Here is a 21,415-nt window from a genome sequence, read left to right as displayed (position 1 = left end):
CTTATTCCACACAACAGTCGCAATGTTCCTTTCAGCTATCCACCCGTGCTCCAGGAAAGTGAAAAAGTTAGTTTGGTATATCCAGCAATCATGAAGCTAACGTTGGAAGCAGGAAAAGAGTCTAAGGCGGTAACCCCCCTCGTTCTGCAGGCATCTGCGTGTGGCGTGCAGGTTACCTTCCCACCAAACATGCCCCCAAACACAGACAATGATGTGACTCAAAAACAGTGTCTGGTAGCTTTGCATGTGTGGAATTCTGAAACGTCTTTAAATTCGGGAATTGTTGTTTGTTTATTCAAAGTCAAAGACAGTCCAAAGTAGTGCTACATTGTAAATTTTTGTGGGTCTGAGGTGTATTTCACATTTTAGCTGCCAAAGCTCCGCTGCTTTCTTCGCCCCTCTCTGTCTCTGGGCCTGCGCTATGCGGTGTGAGAGGGGGAGTGGCCAGCGGCAAAAGCCAATGTGTGCTTCTTTTAATATATAGTTAACGATATCTTATTTTTAATCCAAACAACAGCAAACTTGGCACCGCACTTACTCACGCCCGTAGCAAGCCACCTGTCAAGTTTGAAATCCATCGGACTAACAGTTCGAGAGATATGTGCATAACACCCAGACAGACAGACAGACAGACAGACAGACAGACAGACATTCCTGCAATTTATAGATAGATTTATAGATAGATAGATAGATAGATAGATAGATAGATTGATAGATAATATATTATATATTATAACAACACTTGATTCAATCCACATTAACAGTTGGTTTTTTTTCACTTCTTTCTCTGTTATGGAAGGTTTGCCGATTATACTCCAGGTTTTGGATTTGACAGCTACAGCGCATGGAGTCTGTTCAAATCAATAATTCACACTCATTAAGATATAAATTAAATATAGCGGGGAGTAGCTCAATAACAACATGAGAACAGACAGTTATCCTCCTTTTAGTAACATCTGATATTAAGTTTGTTAAAAATAGATGATTAGACTATGAAGGGCAGATTCATTGGGAGTAAGAGTGAGGCACTGGTTGGCCTGCTGTTTCTTATCTGTATATTCTGTACTTCACCACTGCTTTAACATGGGTACTCAAAATTGAAATATCTAAAACACGCCACACATATGAAGTCATTTTTCAAAAACATTCATTAAGTAGGCTTATGCAAATCTGAAGGAACAAAAGGCACACGAGGCAGCAGCCACAACAGTTTCCATGCACACCTGTTTGTTTAAAAAAAAAAAGGAACTCTTTAGGGGTGTCACTGACATCCAATTAGTAATCAATTAATTATTAGTGCTTTGTGATGTTTATTGGAGGCTATTATAGCAGGTGAGTTGTGCTGTGGCATTCCACATTTGTATGTCTCTGTTGTGGCTACTTCTTATCAGATACACTCTGATTGGAACCGGAGGCTGAGCAGGAAACCGTCATGTTCCCAAATCAAATAACAGCAGCACAATAAAAGTCTCATAAAATCCCAACCAGATGAGACACGGTGATACATGAAAGCCAGCTGTTACTCAGTGATGAAAGCTGTCAATGTTTAATGTCAATGCTCATGACCTCAGTATTAATTGAATCCTAGCTATTACCCTGCTTATACAATGGCCACTTTCAAAAGGGGAAAAACTATTCAAAGTATTCATTCACTTTTTGAAGTTTGTTATAAGTCATTTTAACCCCCCGATGTTAACTGGCATGAGGCATAAATTGTTGCTAATATTACTTGCAGTTTACTATTCCAAGCGCCTTGATTTAGAACAGTGTTCAAACTGTTGAGATAGGCTATTTCTAAAGTAGGCTACACCTGCCAGCAATCATCAAAAAACAAGTGGTGACTGTTTTAAAAAGCGTTGCCTAAGCAGGTTAAAAAAGAACTGCATAAAATAAAAGCTCATAGACATTCATTTTGAATCATTCCCTTTTCCCTGGTTATGTGGGAGACTCATTGCGCATGCGTGGCCCCTGTGTAGCGCGCGCCGTCGTGCAGCAGCAGCAACAGCGGCAACAGCAGCAGTAGCCACAAGAGTTGCAACGGTGTGTGAAGTGTGCGTCACGCGCAACCGAAGTCAAAGCAGGCAGGTCCGGAGACAGAGAAGCGGTGAGTTTAAACCACACTTTTACTCGGTGTTTGTTGAATAAAAACAGCTTCATAGTTATTATTTTTTATTGTTTCCGCGACGTTTTTCCCTCCACGCTGAACTTGTCTTGTTGCAGGGGAGAGGAAAGAAGCAGGACGAGTCTTGCATGCTACCATGGAGTCGCCAACTTGTTGATGTTGCCACTTCATTTTTTTAGTTGTTGTTGCTGTCATTCAGGGTAAGTTATATTTGTTTACAGTTCATAGCCTCTTTTCTCACTTAGAAATGAAAAATATCAAGCTAAGGCATTTGAATCAAACAAATGACAACTTCATATTCCCATTGGGGCTTAGGGTTGCTGTGTTGCTTATACCTGTCTTTTTTTTTTTTTTTTTAATAGTTTTATAGTTTTGTGGTGACGTCTGACTCATCTATTATTTCAGTATAAGCCTACTACAGCCAGGTAATGTTTTGGAAACTTACACTGAACGGAATGAACCAGATACACTAAAGACAATTGGGTAGCCTACTGAAATAAATCACTGAAACGTCCCAAAAACCCAGCAAATGTAAAGTTTCTCTTATGGTGGAGGAAGATTTGTCTCTTGTATTTCTGATAAGAGACCCTTTGCTGTAAATCAGATTCGTTGCATTCCTTCCCTGTTTTTTCCCCGGTGTTTTTAATCCACACAACACTCTAAATCTGGGAAATTAAAGAAACAACCCAACAGGGCTAGGCAATATATCGATATTATATCGATATCGTGATATGAGACTAGATATCATCTTAGATTTTGGATATCCTCGTGGTGTCTTTTCCTGGTTTTAAAGGCTGCATTACAGCAACGTGATGTACTTTTCTGAACTTACCAGACTGTTCTAGCTGTTCTATTATTTGCCTTTTCCCCACTTAGACATTATGTCCACATTACTGATGATTATTCATCTAAAATCTAAGTGTGAACATATTTTGTTAAAGCGCCAATTCTCAACCCTAGAATATCGCCGCAGTATCTTTATCGAGGTATTTGGTCAAGAATGTCGTGATATCTGATTTTCTCCATATCGCCCAGCCTTACAACCCAAGACACTAATCTGATGCAAACTGCACAGTGGCTTGCGTCAGTATTTTTATTTATTTTTTACTGTGCACATACTATTCCAGGTGTAAATATTTGTGACAGCATCTATGTGAAACTTGTAGAACATAAAGTGTGAGCATTTTTTTTTAACATTACTTTTTAAAAGGAAAATTAAAATAATGTCTTGTTGCAGAAGTTTGTTAATATTCACAAATCTTGACTTGACAAATATGTTTTAGACTTTTTATGTTACATTGAATTAGGGATGATTAAAGGGATGAAAAAATATCCATCCCAGTTTCCAGAGGCAAAAGTGACATCTTCAAATGTCGTGAATTGTTTGACCAGCAGTCTAAAACCTCTAAATGTGCAGTTTACTGTCACATAAGACCAACAAAAAAACAGCAAATCGTCATAATTGAGAAGTGGGAAATTGGTCAATTCTGTTGCATTATTGCTTGAAATATTACATTTCCGATTTTCCTGTTATTTCAACATGGCATCATGACTTTGCGTAAACATACACGCCACTTTCCTAAAGCCAAATGGCGTGTTATCTTTATGCATTTTGAGCTATCCGCGTGTATGTCTACGCTGTATACAGCGGATGTAAACATACACACCACGTGGCGTCGCTGTACTATTGCGAGATAAACGTCACGCTTGAAAAAAAAAAAAAAAAAAAAAAAAAGGTTGGGTTTAGGAAAAGAACATTGGGAGGTCACCAACATCACACGCTGTGGAAAACAATAAACGGTTGAGTTTAGGAAAGAAACATTGGGGAACTCTTAAAAAAAATATTAACAAAATAAAAAAAACAGCTGAAAAACGGCACACGATCCCGGCTCTCCTGGGTGTAAGTCCTGTGTTTTACCCATGCGCTATCCCAACCAACCTCCCTCTGTGGACTTACGTCTCTTCATACTACTCGCTATGGCGAAAATTCACACGTAATGTAGGTCAATGGTGGCCAAACGGCCTTGATAAACACGCTAAAAAGCGATTATGCGTCTTGATAACACGTCACTCACTTTATGAGATCAGTCTGGTTATTTGGATATTTGTTTCAGTTCTGCGTGCACATAATTTTGACTCTTTAGTCGTTACATCATCTCTGCTGTTGATGACACCAGTGGAAAAATACAGATGTAAGAGTTTTGCAATAAACTCATAAAGCACATTTTTATACGTCACACTGTTTTCTCAATACTTTCTTTAGCAGCAAGGGAATTGTACCCAATTCCAGTCAAAACAAGTTGTCACATCACAGACGTAATAACCAGGAATCATTTGGATGGGCTGTCTTGTGTGAAGACCTGGCACACTCGCCATGAAGCTTTGGCATGGTGATTGTGATTTTTAGTAATGATTCCTTTCTGCCAGGCAATGGTCAGGCTTCTGGAGGTATTTTGTTTGTCTGACTGGGAAGAGACTAAAATAACACTGGTTTAGAGACACACAGACAGAGATAGGGAGGTGATAGAGGGGTAGAGAGAGGAAAAACAGCCAATGTTGTTTATAGGACAACGTTAAGTGCGCAGTATTATCTTTCTAAGTATATATGGCAGCCATCCAATACATGCCAGCCAAATAGGGGTGGTGATGGTGCAGTGGATATGACACATGCCTTTAGTGTGGGAGATCTGGGTTCAATTCCCACTGCAATACATCAACCAATGTGTCCCTGAGCAAGACACTTCACCCCTAGTCGCTCCAGAGGCATGCAACCTCTGATATATATATATATATATAGCAATTGTAAGTCACTTTGGATACCAAAGCGTCAGCTAACATGTAATGTAAAATGTCTACTTAAATTTGTCAATTTAATACAAATTAGCAAAGATAAAATCTGACTTCTCCAGTCTGAGTAGCATTTAGAATGACCAGAGCTTATGTTAAAAAAAGACACTGTATAATTCTCCAAGATTGTCAGAGATTCATTGGGGAATCAGTCAGTAAAGACATTTCTTTTCTTTTTGTCCTGTCTCCTGTACTTTATACTTTACTGACTCTGCTTTTACCAGAGCTGCATTCACATTCCTCCTACACCACAAAACCATGACAACAGTCACCACAGGGCACCGGCTAACTGCTACTTGCCACTCTGGTAAGCTTTTTGTCTCACCAGAGGTGTGCATCAAGCTGTTACAGCTTGCAGCAGCCTATGTTTGGAAAAACATGTTTTTCTATCAACATTAAAAGGAACCAATAATGATTACCATTCAAGAGCAAAAACAAGTGCCTGGGCAGCAACACAAGTTGAAAATATTTGTGCATTATCAACAATACCTTATTATCAGCAGTGTCAAGGACAGAAATGAGAGACATGAAATTAGACTGGACATTAGTGTGTGTGTGTGTGTGTGTGTGTGTGTATATCTTTTTTTCTTACCAGTGATGTTTGTCAGACTATTGGACATCTCTTAAATCGTTCAGCGATTCAAATACACTGCTTATTGATGGCAAAACCGAAACAATTTACATGGTCAGAGTAGGGCTGGGACAGTTACCGCATTACCGCAATACCGCGGTCACGTGACGCCTCCCACGGGTCATCACTGCAAAAAAAAACATTGGCCTGCACGTATGCACGTTGTGTCTAATGACGTGGATTCATTGATTCTAATGACATGGACTGTGTCTGATGACATTGTGTCTTATATGGATTCAAGGTTTTCTAAACAAAACTTAATCATCAAAAGATGGAGCAAATCCGACCTTTCGCAAGTTCCATCCATCCATCTTCGTCCGCTTATCCGGTGTCGGGTCGCGGGGGGAGCAGCTCCAGAAGGGGACCCCAAACTTCCCTTTCCCGAGCAACATTAACCAGCTCCGACTGGGGGATCCCGAGGCGTTCCCAGGCCAGGTTGGAGATATAATCCCTCCACCTAGTCCTGGGTCTTCCCCGAGGCCTCCTCCCAGCTGGACGTGCCTGGAACACCTCCCTAGGGAGGCGCCCAGGGGGCATCCTTACCAGATGCCCGAACCACCTCAACTGGCTCCTTTCGACGCGAAGGAGCAGCGGCTCTACTCCGAGCTCCTCACGGATGACTGAGCTTCTCACCCTATCTCTAAGGGAGACGCCAGCCACTCTCCTGAGGAAACCTATTTCAGCCGCTTGTACCTTTCGCAAGTTGGTGAGCGTAATGTTCCATGACACATAATAACATTCCATTCATGTTGACTATTAGGCCTATATGCGAGAGTACCTGTGTAATGTCTTGTATCGGAGAAATGTCTTTGCCTTTCCTACCATGTATTAAGGAAAGACATTTCTCCGTTCTCAGCTGAGGTAGAATCATGAACTAGCTTAACAAGCTGCAGTGTTTACCATTGCACATTAGCTTAGCAGCTAGCGGAGTTTCCTTCTGTTTATAGCTTCATCCCGATAAAACGGCACGGTTGAATTTCAGCCTGCATGCACGTTTCGTAGCCTAAAACAGAGCAGCTTTTATTGGTAGAGAGAGCAACAAGTTAGCAAACTGCTTAGTCGGCCTCTCTGCTCTCTGTCTGCTCAGCTGCTAGACGGGCTGCACTCGGCGTTGTCGGCAAACTATTTTATTTATATTTTACTTTATTGACCAAAGAGCTTTCTGAACCATCTGTGGAATGGATCAACGGAGATGAGAGAAACCATTGTGGCCCTAAATGACAGCAAAACTCAGTAAAGACTCTCACATTGAGCTGAAATGGAAACACTGTGCTGCAATCTTTTTATACAGTCTATGGCTTCAACATATGTTGTAAGGTTTAAGCCAGTGTTTTTTCGGGGGTGACGCCATTCACTTTACCGGCAGTATTGATAATAGATAAAGCCACTGTGTCTTGAGAAGCTCTAGCTAAGTTGTTGTTTTATTGTTCACTTTTAACTCACTTTACATCACTTTGCTAACTCTTTTTCCTCTCTCGTTTCCTCACAGCGGCACTCATACGCTACTCTCCGTTACCGCTCGCTCTCCTTGCGCCAACACACCCACACGGGCACTGCCGTCAATCACTTAAGGCACCCTGCCATTCTCACTCTAACTTACGCTACTCTCGTAAGGGGGTTGTCGTCTACCGCAATACCGTGGCAATTTCTTGCTTTTCAACCGCGTTAGGACAAAATCCATACCGTCCCAGCCCTAGGTCAGAGCTTTGTTGGAGACATTAAGCTTAGGGAAGTTGTTCTTCTCAATCTTAATCCTGCCTACTAAACTCTGATTGGTCGTTTGCTTCTCTGAATAAATCTGAGATGTGAATGGCGATTCAGAAATCTGGAACCAGGCTAACAAAATTACCTCTGTGTTGACTGAAAATGATTTCAGCAGAATGGATACATTATTAGCCAGCTATTGAGCTGTTAGAGCAGTGTTTCTCAACGGGGGTGGTACAGCCCCCCAGGGGGCGTTCAGAGGATGACGGGGGGCCACTGGAAGCAATGTTGTGGAAAGGGGGGTGTTGAGGTGCCTTTAGGGGGCATTTGTTTTAAGGCGAGTTTACACCAAAGGTTCACAACAATACGAGTTTACACTTTAAACTACTTGCAAAAAACAGTGGTCTGCAACATTAAAAGCTGCCAGTTTACGCCACTGCGACTGGACAAGACGGTGGATCCTAACTCTTCTTCTCTTTAGGGTTTCTTTAGGCTTTGTGTGGTGCAGCTCCGTGCTGTCTTCATGGGAACGGGACGTCAGAGTATCATGTTATATAAACTCGGTACTGCAGCGTTATGATTCGGTCTTGTTGTGAACTTTATAGACTATATTAAACGTTAAAATCATTTATCTTTAATAAGTTTATGAACAAAGCTGTCAAACATTTTTCATTCAATGATATGATTTTTTTGATGATTTTTGATAACAATAGTAACAACAAATAATAGGGCGTATAACAACAATAATAATTATCATAACAAAAATAGGACCTGATCATTAATATTCAGGGCAATTACCTACATCTTATTTGATTGGGGGGGGGGGGGTGGTGGTAAGGGACCTGGATAATGGATAGGGGGGCGTTGGTACCAAAAAGGTTGAGAACCACTGTGTTAGAGCAAAGCAAAACAAATTGCCCCCAATCTCCCCACCACCCGGACCAGAAAATAGCTAACCTGAACACGGTGTCAGGCTGAATGAAGTGCTAGAAGGATCCTAGAAGGTTGCAGTGCCAGATGCCCTACTGTACTGTCTCTGTTTTTTATTGTTTCATCAGAGCTGCATTCACTCCTCCCCCCCCCCTCCGTGTTTGGCAACGCCTTGATAGGAGTCACACAGAGGCCAGCCTGAACCGCTGTCTTAAGTTTTTACATGCCTAATGAAATCCTCTGTCCAAATCCTTACAGTAACGAGCATCAACACGTTTTGGTCTACAAGTTATGACAAATTATTAACAGTGGAGCGCTGTGTATTGCCTTGTGTGTGTATGTGATCCATTTTACTTTAGACGCTCCTGTCCATCCGTACGTTTTCACTGGACTAGAAGTAACTGGCTACTGGTGTGGGTCTGCCAGAAGGAGATTCCTGCAAAAGCCATTCTAGCCATGTAAAATATACCTAAAACTAATTCTGTGGAAATCAATGGAAATGCAAAATGTTTCAGAGAAGACCACAAAAGGGGAGGTTTAGTTGAAATGTTTGGGTTGTTTGCTTCTTGTTTGAGAGACAGCCAGTGCTCTCTGAGGAGAGTTTGATAGTTGTTTATGAGGACCGTTGACTGATTGCAGTTGGGTCATCTGCAACAAGCAATTGTTTTATGCTCCTGTGTGTGTGTGTGTGTGTGTGTGTGTGTGTGTGTGTGTGTGTGTGTGTTTGTGTTTATGTGTGTGTGTGTGTGTGTGTGTGTGTGTGTGTGTGTGTGTGTGTGTGTGCATGTGCGTGCGCGTTGAACACCAGCCTTCCTCATCACCCATGTGTCTATTTATGGTGCAGCTGATTGGTTTCAAATGTCTCCCGTGTACTGGCCACAGTGCCTGTCCTCACGACTGAACGACTCGTATTAGCCTGCAACATATCAGCCAAGATGATAGGTGTTTTTTCCTAATTAAGACAATGGCAGTTGTGTGTGTGTTTTTCCATTGCAGCGGCATCTGTCTTTGTTGGAAATGATTAAATGATGTCTGTTGTTTATCTCATTAAAGAGGATGTATATGGTTGTGTGCTAATGTGTGCATGCATGTTTTGTATATGCGAGACCATGTCGCTGTCTTTGTCATAATATGACACAAGCGTTGTCTTTTCCTGGTTTGAAAAGCCTACATTACAGTAAAGTGATGCCATTTTCTGAAGTTACCAGACTGTTGTAGCTGTTCTATTATTTGCCTTTACCTGCTTAGTCATTGTATGCACGTTGATTATCTATCAAAAATCTCATTGTGTTAATATTTTGTGAAACCACCAATTGTCAACCCTACAATATCACTGCAATATCGATATTAAGGTATTTGGTCAAAAAAACAATTGATATTTTATGTTATCCATATTGCCCAGCTCTAATTGCCTTTTTTTTGCCTTATATTGCTTGGATTCTGTACTTTTTAGCACTGATATTTATTTTCACTTATCGCATTTGCGCCTTATTTTATTCTTTGTAAATATGTGTAGAGTCTTTAATACAATGCACAATTTGAAGCTGACACAATAGCAATTTCTTTGTGCTTGCATAATGACAATAAAGTTATTCTTCTATGTTCAGCTGCTAGTTACTAGCTGTGTCCGTCTGTTGTTTAGTGCTGGATATAGCGTTTAGTGCATTAATCAGAGCTTGTTGTTTGAATGTTGAAATACTCTGTTGACTCATATTACCTTAACCAGGGTTCAAAAGTCCTGACTGTACCAAATCCACATGCTGAATAATCATTCAAACTTAATGTGTGGTATTTGATTTACAACCCCTGTCGCGGTTATGTTTGATATGTTAATCTCCTATATTTGTCCTGAGTTGCAGTCACATTCTTGCAATCGTGGTTTATGAATAATCTTGCGTCACCTTCAGCTCTTAGCTTTTGGCAGGCCTGAGGGCAGAGTATGCAGCAAGCTGTCTCTCTTGTCAAAGCATGTGTAAAAGAGGGGGAGAGAGAAATAGAGAGTGTAGACTGAGACAGCGTCACTGTCGCTGACTGGTAACATTACACAACGTTACAGGCAGGACTGTGGGTGTGTACTGCTAAATGATATGTCATTGGGTGGTTCTGTACAGCATGCAGGGGAATTAGCTCAAATGGTAGAGCGCTCGCTTAGCATGCGAGAGGTAGCGGGATCGATGCCCGCATTCTCCAATGAGCTTTTCAGCTGTGGATGAATACAGTACGATGCTTTTAAAGGTAAGCGGATTTTTACAGATGATCCGATGTACCAGTAAATGCAGCATGGAAGAACGGTGTTACCTTTGACCACATTACTTAATTAATGGCTATATTTATTGCCAGGCAGTGTAGGTGATCTTTAATCTGCTCATCGTAACATTTACAGAAGTACTGTACACCATGTTTGAGCATTTACAGCAATTTTCTTTCTCTACAAGAGCTCCACTTTATCCAAGAAACAGTTTAAGTCCCAACCCCATTAATAAGGGAAATAATTATACTAATTAACCCTGACAAGGTACACCTGTGAAGTGAAAACCATTCCAGGTGACTACCTCATGAAGCTCATTGAGAGAACACCAAGGGTTTGCAGCGCTATTAAAAAAGCAAAAGGGTGGCTACTTTGAGGAATCTAAAATATAAGACACGTTTTCAGTTATTTCACACTTTTTTGTTAAGTACATAATTCCATATGTGTTCATTCATAATTTTGATGCCTTCAGTGAGAATCTACAATGTAAATAGTCATGAAAATAAAGGAAACGCATTGAATGAGTGTCACGGACGACCAGGAGACCGACTGGAGTAGTGAAGCAGATCTTTATTAACAATGATCCAACAAAGAGCAGGAAGCAACAGGCAAGAATCCGGTAGCTGAGTAGGCAGGTTTAGAGCAGCAGCAGACAACAGGATACAAAGTACTGGTAAGGCAAACTTGGATAGACTAGGCATAACGTGTGAGTCAGAGCGTCATGTAGAAACGAGACTAGACAAAGAGTGTGTGTGGTTGTGCTGCTTATGTAGGTGGTTGTTGATTAGCTGCAGGTGGTGAACTGAGGATGAGGCTTGATGAGATGAAGGTGTGTGTAATTAGTACTGAGGGGACTGGGAGCGACTGATCTGCTTGAGTGACGAGGAGTATGAATCAGTGGGAGGAGTGTGTGCTGGAGAATGAGAGGGAGGAGTGAGTGCTGGTGCCGGTGGGACCCTGACAATGAGAAGGTGTGTCCAAACTTTTGGCCTGTATTGTATATGTGTGTGTGTGTGTGTGTGTGTGTGTGTGTGTGTGTGTGTGTGTGTGTGTGTGTGTGTGTGTGTGTGTGTGTGTGTGTGTGTCTGTGTGTGTGTGTGTCTGTGTGTCTGTCTGTGTTTACTGTTGTGCTTTAATGTGTGTATCTATTATACTGCTATTAAACTAAGATCAATGGCGATTAGGAAATGGATACGGCCTAAAGAGTAGCTGTGAGCAATCACTTCACCAGAAGCCATCAGGGACACACACAGGCACGAACACACACACACACACACACACACACACACACACACACACACACACACACACAGTGCAAATATGACTACTTAATTCAATTTTTCAATTAAATTTTTATTTATAGTATCAATTCATAACAAGAGTTATTTCAAGACACTTTACAGATAGAGTAGGTCTAGACCACACTCTATAATTCACAAAGACCCAACAATTCCAGTAATTCCCCAAGAGCAAGCATTCAATGCGACAGTGGCGAGGAAAAACTCCCTCTCAGGAAGAAACCTTGGACAGACCCAGGCTCTTGGTAGGCGGTGTCTGACGGTGCCGGTTGGGGGTGTGATGAACAGTGGCAATAATAGTCACAATAAAGATAATGGATCAGTGACTAGAAATAGTAGTTCATGGCATAGCAGGGCACTGTAGGGTATAGCAGGGCGTCACAGGACGTAGCAGGGCGTCACAGGATGTAGCAGAGCACTGCAGGGCGTAACAGGGCGTAGTAGGATGCAGCAGGACGTAGCAGGGCACTGCAGAGCGTAGCAGGTGAAACAGGGCATAGCAGGGCGTGCAGCAGGACCACGGCGACAGGCTGCAACCATGATTTTGGTGCCACCCTAATCCAAGGAAACATATGGACTCCGGGTAATAAGCTCCCCAGAGCTAGGTTAGTAACAAGCATTTCTGAAACATGGAAGCACACAGATGGAAAGAGAGAGGAGAGAGAAGCTCAGTGTTTCAAAGGAAGTCCCCCGGCAGTCTAAAACTATAACAGCATAATTAAGAGAGACAGGGTAAGGAGAGGAGCCTGGTCGGCCTAGAACTTAAGAGGCCTGTAATTACGGTTTGGCTCTAGAGTTGGAAACATGATCATATCAAACACACATACTTACACAGCCTGTATTTCAGGACCACAGACATATACCGAGTCATCATTAAAGCCACACAACATAATACATTTCTCTTATTGAAAGTGAAAGGTTAATCTGGGGTGTATATCTGTTTTTGTCCTGTGAATATTTCTATTTTATCCCATCCATCCACCCATCCATCCATCCATCATCATCCGCTTATCCGGGGTCGGGTCGGGGGGGCAGCAGCTCCAGCAGGGGACCCCGAACTTCCCTTTCCTGTGCCACATTAACCAGCTCTGACTGGGGAATCCCGAGGCGTTCCACTCGCCAACAAGACCCCAAGGTAGTTGAACTCCTTCACTTGGGGTAAGAACTCATTCCCTACCTGGAGTAGGCACTCCATCGGTTTCCTGCTGAGAACTACGGCCTCAGATTTAGAGGTGCTGACCCTCATTCCAGCCGCTTCACACTCGGATGCGAACCGATCCAGTGAGTGCTGAAGGTCACGGACCTATGATGCCATCATAGGTTGTTCCACGACCAGGACGGAATCCGCATTGTTCCTATTCAATCTGTGATTCAACTATCGGCCGAACAATTACGAACTATACTATTTGTGGGATTAATCATAAAAGCCAGTGATCAAATACGGCTCATCAACTGCACTCATTCATATCAATCATTGCATGCTTTTATAACACGTTTTGAACAGATAAGATATCTCAGGAAGAGGTTTACATTTCTGTTTGACTGTTTTCCCTTATTAATTTAAAAAGAAATTGACACTCAACAGTTCATTAATTCTTGTGAACAATATCTTCCTCCAGTGATATATGATGATCTGCACCACAGTGGCAGTCCTAATGAGGAGCAGATATTCAATATGGGAATCAGAGCTGTGCGTGTTTCAGTTGGCAGATCTCATCTGTTATTCCTGCTTTGCTTTGTAGATCAATGATTTGCTTGCTAGGGCTTGTAGTATCCAGAATTAGTTAGTTTTCTCTCTTTTTTCTCCCCTGCTCTGTATTGTAGGAAACGTTATAGTGTAATACTACACAAATGAGACCTGCCAGTGACCTGTTTAGTTTTTTCTAGTAAAGTAAATAACACGTTTGGTTTCATGTTGTTGCTCACTCTTTGACACTTTAACTGCATATGCATTGCCAACATTATGAATTCCAACAACCACAAAGTGACAAAGGAGGCACGATCACTTTGGCTGCCCATGTGAAAAGTTACAGTATGGATTGCAGTTTTAAAGTCAGACAAAAAGTGTTCATTATATACACCTTATCCCTGGAGGTTAGGCTGACTAAAGGCAGGCCTAAACATGAGCGCTGACCATAAGTAGAGATGGCCCGATACCATTTTTTGCTTCCCGATACCGATTCTGATACCTGAACTTGCGTATCGGCCGATACCGAGTACCGATCCGATACCAGTGTGTCATATATTTTATTATGTTTTAACAATTATATACTACCTGCATGGATGTGATATTATTTCTATATTTGTTGTCTGTCTGGCTCAGGTTAAACATGAACAAATACAAACAATGAAAGTCAGTTATAATGGAAAAAGAACATAAATAAAGTACTTTAACGTAGATTTTCTTTAGGGCTTTATTACGTGGTTACCGATACCAGCGTTTTGGGGCAGTATCGGAACATCTCTTACCATAAGAGGCACCTTCAGTCCAAACGAGGATTAACAGTGTGATTTATGGAGTTAATCAGACATCACTTTCTAAAGTGCAGTGTTTTCAGAAAGCTTAGTGATTGGAGTGACGTCACTGGGCTTTAAGATAGTTGAGTAATTGGTCTCAAGGCCTTTCTTGAGACGGGCTAGTCGACAAATCAAAAAAATTACACTGTCAATGAGTCATCAGTCATCTGCAGTGCAGACCTTTGTTACTCCTCTGTGCCTGCTCATTGGTTCAGTGTTGTTTGGTCTGCCGGCACTTTGCTCCCTCCTCCTCTCCTTCAAATTACTTTTCCAGGAATTATGAAATCATGCGTCACTGTTGCTCACAACAAATTGTCACCTACACAGAGCAGTTAACTTAAAACAACTTCTTAAAGACTCACACTTTTTTTTTTAAACACACAAATACAGTTTTAAGCAGTTTAACAAAACATTGCCTATGTACGCTAACACACACATAGCTAGTTGCGAAATGCAGTGAGTCACAGTCTGACAAGGCTTTAGAGGAAGTGGCTTAAGACATTTACTTACTCGCCCACAGCTGCCATGAAGGAAATGGATATGATTGATGTTGGTGGTGGGAGCAGTAATTAAGATAAGTTGATTAATATCTGAGTAGCAGCCTCTTCCAGACAGTGGGAGTTGTGAGTGGGAGACCACCAGACAGTCTGCAGTGGTTTTCATTTCAAAACTTGCAGCTTTCCGGCTTCCACAGTTCTAAAGCGATACAAGGATTCAATTATTATAATCTAATGGGCTGGTTGGCTAGGCCATAATTTATTTATTTGGCAGTATTATCTAGTAATTTAGCACTACGAGTACTCCTACTAAATACATAGTGACCAAGTTGTAACAACGAGCACCAGTGTGACGTAATTAACACTGCCGCAGAGGTATTCATTTCCTAACAGGCTTTTAGTAGCTTGACGGTTATGAAGTAACGTTAAAACACATATCTAATTAGGGGAGTTTATTTTGCTGGCGGTAACATTATTAGTGTTATAAGTTAGTAAACTTACACAATTTGAGTGAGGATGTTCCTGTAGGATATCCGTTCGTGCTCATGGAGGGAAGTGAAGAAGAGTTCAGTTATGACGTTAATATATCCAGCATGTTTCCATCACAAACACACACACGGTGAAATACACTTAGCGGAGGGATTCATTTCCAAATAGGCATTTTATCCTGCTGCAGAACACATACTTGAGCCGTGAAGCCCCGAACCCCCGCCCCCGCAGCTGCACACAGCAGTCGCTTGGATTTTTACATGTTTCTCCCCCCCAACCTGTACTGTGCACTCGCTAATTGTTATTCACAATTTATTAATATTGAATCCAACATTCACCAAATTCGACGTGTGCAAGTATAGGATGATTATTTATAAAAAATTTCATTGTGTAGATATTTTGCGAGAGCACCAATTGTCAACCCTACAATATCGCCGCAATATTGATATTGAGGTATTTGGTCAAAAATATAGTGATATTTGATTTTCTCCATATTGCCCAGCTCTTTTGGGTACCCAGCAATGCACCCGGCAAGCTGTCAAGTACATAAGATGAACGGTTCTCCAGATATTCGAATGACAGAAATCCGGAAGGCGAACATACACACTCACACACAGACAGATATTCCTTCCGTTAGACTTTCTGTAGTTAGATATAGTATATAGAATAACTTTAAGAGGTCTGGGGAGATAAAAAAAAAATCTTTTGAGTATATTTACTACTCTAACTACATTTGATTGCTACTGCTTAATGTACTTTCATTTCAGTAAAATAATTATTGTAGGAAAAGTCCAGTGTTGACGGGGCTCAAGGCGACTGCTTTCCTGTGATGCTGCAGACGTTGATGGCATAAATCAAACAAACAGTAATCTCTTGTGCCCTCTGGTGGAGACTTTCTCTCTCTGTCTGTGTTTTCTAACACCTGAATACAGTCATCACACAGTCACTGAAAAACTAAAAAAAAAAGATATATATTTTTGTATGTATGCATGTAAAATACATATATACACACATACACACAGTGTGTCAAGTTCATACTACATCTGAGGCCTGTACTACGAATCAAGATCAACATGTCCTGGATTTATTTCAGTTACCCTGCTTCACCTAACCTAACAACCACGGTCCCACATAACCTGTGTCAACACGGTGGTAAACAACTAGTTCAATCAACCCAGGGTTTCCCAATCTAGTGGCGCGTGTTCACATAAGCGAGGCGATGTTTGCACAACATGACCAATAGCCACATATTTTAAGTAAGAAGAGCAACTATAATTCTACATAAATATGAAGAACACAGTATAAAACGCAATACAGTTGCTGCTTCCTAAAACAGGAGGACAGCTGGCAACAAAAAATAGCAGATGCTGTAGATGCGTAAATCACAACGCTTATCAATATCACTTCCCCATCAGTCAGGACCAAGATCTGACCATAATTACACTTGTGCTTTCCATAAACTGTCGTTGCTTTAGCCTATTGTTTCAGTTGCAACCCTGGCAGTGGAAGCGATCATGAGAGCAAATAAAAAATATAAAAAACATAATTCATACAGATGTGCGCATTGGCGACACACGGCTCAAGAAGCCAGGAAATAGCCGATATATAATTCCCTCCCATTAAAATCTATATATTTCATAAATATACCCATCAGGGAATGTTTACAGGGTTGTCGGTCTGTAAATGTTTGAACTTTTATGAGCGCACCCCTCTCTCTCTCTCTCTCTCTCTCTCTCTCTCTCTCTCTCTCTCTCTCTCTCTCTCTCTCTCTCTCTCTCTCTCTCTCTCTTTCTCGCTCTCCCTCTGCACCGAGGTAAAACTGGTGTAGTGTGCGGTTTGTACGGTGTGTGCTTTAACATCCTCACACATTTTATTTTGAGTGGGAATTTCTCCTGTTATGTAATTTTAACTCTGCCAATAGACTGTGCAAATTTACATTTGTTTGTGCATATACACATTTATTTTTTTTGTCTGTTAAAATATTGACATAATTGTCAAAGTAAACAACCCACTCATGACTCTCGCTGTGTCTCCTGCAGGATGCGAAGATGCCACACTCCTTCTCGACTGACCCTCTCATCTCGAAAACCTTCTTCTCTACCAACATATGGCCTACAGAGCCATACGCAGCAGACGGCTTCCTCGCCGGCGTCAGCAACACCAGCGGGTTGGGCGGCCCTCGCTGCACCTATAAGGAAGACTTTAAGCGTATTTTACTCCCCGCTGTGTACACTTTTGTCTTCTTGCTTGGACTTCCTCTCAATGCTGCTGTCATACTAAAGATATGGAGGACTCGGCCCAATCTGTCCAAAAACAACATATATATGCTCAACTTGGCCATCGCCGACTTCCTATATGTGATGTCCCTTCCCTTGCTCATCTACAACTACGCCAGTCGTGACTACTGGCCCTTTGGGGAGTTTGCCTGTAAATTGGTCAGGTTTCAGTTCTACAGGTGAGATATTTGACTGAATACTGGCTAATTATCTATATATATGTATACAACTGTGAGTTAAAAGCATTCCATATTTATTTTGATTTTTTTGTAACTTTCCAGTTAAATAAGAACACTTTTGGTCTTTCTCACAAAACAGTACAGAAGAAGCCAGCCTAATGAGATTTGACTCAACAGTATTTCCTTTTTCCTGTTTTCCTGTTTTTAGTAATCTGCATGGCAGCATCCTCTTCCTCACCTGCATCAGTGTGCAGCGCTACGTTGGAATTTGCCATCCTATGGCGATGTGGCACAAGCAAGGTGGTCGCAGGTTGACGTGGTATATCTGTGGAGGGGTGTGGCTGGTCGTGGTGGCCCTGTGCGCGCCAACATTTCACTTTGCTGCGACAGGAGTCCAGCGAAACAACACGGTGTGTTATGATTTAAGTACGCCACAGAATTCAGTGGACTATTATCCTTACGGCATAGGTCTGACCTGCCTCGGCTTCTTGGTGCCTTTCATTGGGGTTATGGTGTGCTACTGTCGGATGGCCCAGATCCTCTGCCGCCCATTCTCCTACGAGGGTGTCTCCATGACGACTGGGGAGAAACGGGACAAGGCGGTACGGATGATTATTGTGGTGGCGGTGGTGTTCTGCATAAGCTTCCTGCCGTTTCACCTCACCAAGACCATGTACCTGGTGGTGCGTACCCTGCCTGACGCGCCCTGCGAGACCAGAAACTTGTTCTCAATCATCTATAAAAGCACCAGGCCGTTTGCCAGCATGAACAGCTTTCTGGACCCGATTCTGTTCTACTTCACCCAGCCACGCTACCGCCGGAACACCAGAAGGTTTATGCGCAAAGTCACCAGCCTCAGGGACAAGGGCACCAGTGTGTGAGCCAAAACATATTCTGCAGCAGTGTTTTATTAAAGCCTTGTTGCTTTGCTTTGCTTTGCTTTGCTTTGCTAGGTGGATCCTAGGAGGCTGCAAAGTGGTACGTGTATTGGCTGCCGAGTTTCCTCACGCACGTTCTAATGTTAAGTCCTTTAAGCTTTTACCTCGTACTCAATGCAACAAAGAACCGTACCTTCCTAAGAGGGTCTTTAAATTTAAATTTAGAGGTACTGGCATATCAAGAAGACTTCTGAAATGTAAAATGAAGGTTGTAATCTTGTCATGTGAAAGGTAAACATAGACTGAGAAAACTAGGAGGAAATGTTCCCAGTTTCTCTGGGGAATTCAGGCATTTGGGACACTTCTCATTGAGATTCCAGAATACATCTTGTCTTTATTTCATTATTATTGTGGCTGAGGACTGCTGTACATGTACTATACCGTCAGCAGACGAGGGCATTCATATCCTGCATTGTCGCCGTTATCTGTGAAATGTTTACTTTTCAGTCTCTGCTGTGAACTAGGTAGTAAAGGAGAAACAATTTTTTTTGTAAATAATAATTTTGGTTTCACACTGTGACCTGCAGTTTAATCTATAGATGTAATGATAATATGCTAACATGACAAAATAATGAGGAGTTTCTTCTACTTTAGCAGGCCTCTGCCGTTTATATAGAACTAAAGGTAAAAGATGGTGAGATATGTGTGATGTTGAGGTGGAAAGATCAATACATTTATTCTTTGCGATAAAATCAAATATGGCACAAAGCCATGTGAAATGCTCAAAGCAATTATAAATGTTTATGACTGCATGTTGAAATTGCATTTGTATACGCACTTTTATATAAATATTGCTGCTTTCCCTAAAATCAGAGATAAACTGATGCCAACAAAACCTAAATATCCAGCTCGTACCACACTAAAATAGGCCATCAGTCTTTATTTTTCTCCACGTGTTCTTTAAATTCTCAAGTGAACAAAGAAAATCCATTCAAATGTATGTGCTACTGTTAATACATTTAAGAGTGGTTATCAGATGCATTAGATGCTTAGAGGACTTCAGGGCAGGGTCTACATTAAGGCTCAACCCTGTGGTTACTGATCAAAGAAGTCAATTCTGCTGCTGGAAGTTAGGTGTTTCGACAGAACAAATAATGAATAATAGGGAATAGAGACATTTATGACAATGAGCTCTACTTTTAACGAGTAATGTCGATTTAATAGGATTATGTTCCCCAGATCTCTGCAGGGTAAATCCAGACAGCTAGCTAGACTATCTGTCGAATCTGAGTTTTCTGATGCACGACTAAAACAACCTTTGAACGTACACACGTTCCACCAAAACAAGTTCCTTCCCGAGACTCTTTTGCAGAGGCTCCGTGGCTCCGCCCACGACGATTGTGACTGGTTTAATGACGTGCCAATAAACCAGAGCACGTTTTTCTCCCATTAAACTCATGCTGGAGGCGTTAAGTTTGGCTGAACCTTCAAAGTAAACAAAGCTATTGTGGACACCCAAATATCTCAGCGCAGACAAAATGTGTTATGTGTTTACTTTCTCTATGGCCTTGGCAGGGTGAGCAGCACTGTGTTGTCATACAGCTGCTACGTCCCCCTCCTTCCATGGAGACACAGAGTTGAAGTACCCCTCTGCCTGGAAAGGTTATGTTGGACACTGACCTGAGTGAGACTCGGGGTACCACTGTCTCAACTTACAAAGCATGAGTTTGTAAGCTGGAAATTCCACCTCAACTAAAGTAATCTGTTATTCAGATTTAATTTACCGACAAGCTTTCAATTGCTCTGACGCCACTGTGAAGGTAATGTTCATGCATTTTAAATGCAGGGAGCATTTTGACCACAATATGAGGTCATGTGCTTAAAAATGTTTGTTTTTTAAACTTAACTTAAACTTAATGTTAATTTGTGTGTGTATAGCATGCATAGTGAGTATGGTAGTACTGTAATATACTGTATGTTGGGCTCCAGGCTTCAGCACAAAGTGAATGCACAGGTTTTGTTGTTTATGTGTCTGTTTGGTTGAATATTTGCAATGTGTAATTATTTTTTGCCACATCTGTCTGAAGTGTGTGTGTGTGTGTGTGTGTGTGTGTGTGTGTGTGTGTGTGTGTGTGTGTGTGTGTGTGTGATCAGTTTAGAGCGCTTAAGAAGTATGCACTGTGTCAACATATTTGTGTCAATCAGTATTATTTAGAAGAGTTCTTTTTTTTTTTTTAAATAAAATAGTGTACCACAGCGTAGTATCAGGAATAGAATTTTAATTTTGTGACTTAAATAATTATGTTGATGACAAAGTAATATGTATGTGTTTTCCTTTTCTTTTTTATGCAGCGCCCTTGCGTTGCTTGCTTGTGTAAATGTTTTGGATGTTGTCAAAACGTAACTGAAAAAAAGCCATTAAAATAAAACTCACACAGCCTATCATGAATGTCTTCTGCTACCTTCTTCATTCAGTGAAAAGTAATTTTCTGATGAATGTACATTGTGATCATCTTTTTACAACACAACGTGAACACCCCACTAACACAATTTCACCAGGCAGTGTGTTACAGATTTCCATGGAATTTATCGGGCAGAATGCATATCCCAAAACTCTTGAATCTGAACTTCCAAACTGAATAAGTAGGGGAATTACTTACAGTTCTTTATGTTTAATGTGTTCCATTTGTGTAAGGAGTTTAGCAAAAGGCCATCATCTACCACCACAGTGACCTGACATTTAACAGGTCAGACTGTGGAGGGCGCTGCAGTCAGCAGCTATACTCATCTTCTGCGGGA

The 21,415-nt window shown here is 41.5% G+C and overlaps 1 protein-coding gene and 1 non-coding gene across 2 annotated transcripts; both read left to right on the top strand.

Annotated features, from left to right (window-relative positions):
* Positions 1-1,987: 1,987 nt before the first annotated feature.
* Positions 1,988-21,065, top strand: p2ry6 (pyrimidinergic receptor P2Y6). Its single transcript, XM_028574529.1, has 4 exons — positions 1,988-2,104; positions 2,221-2,322; positions 17,323-17,738; positions 17,947-21,065. Exons 3-4 carry the CDS (start codon positions 17,332-17,334, stop codon positions 18,617-18,619), a joined length of 1,080 nt encoding a protein of 359 aa, XP_028430330.1. The 5' UTR covers positions 1,988-2,104; positions 2,221-2,322; positions 17,323-17,331; the 3' UTR covers positions 18,620-21,065.
* On the top strand, positions 10,352-10,424 carry trnaa-agc (transfer RNA alanine (anticodon AGC)). The gene has a single exon. It is a non-coding gene; the product is annotated as a tRNA-Ala (tRNA).
* Positions 21,066-21,415: the final 350 nt, after the last annotated feature.

This window comes from Perca flavescens, chromosome 3, assembly GCF_004354835.1.
Source record: "Perca flavescens isolate YP-PL-M2 chromosome 3, PFLA_1.0, whole genome shotgun sequence".
NCBI lineage: Eukaryota > Metazoa > Chordata > Actinopteri > Perciformes > Percidae > Perca > Perca flavescens.
The sequence above is the reverse complement of the archived record's forward strand: the minus strand, read 5'-3'. Positions and strand labels throughout refer to the sequence as shown.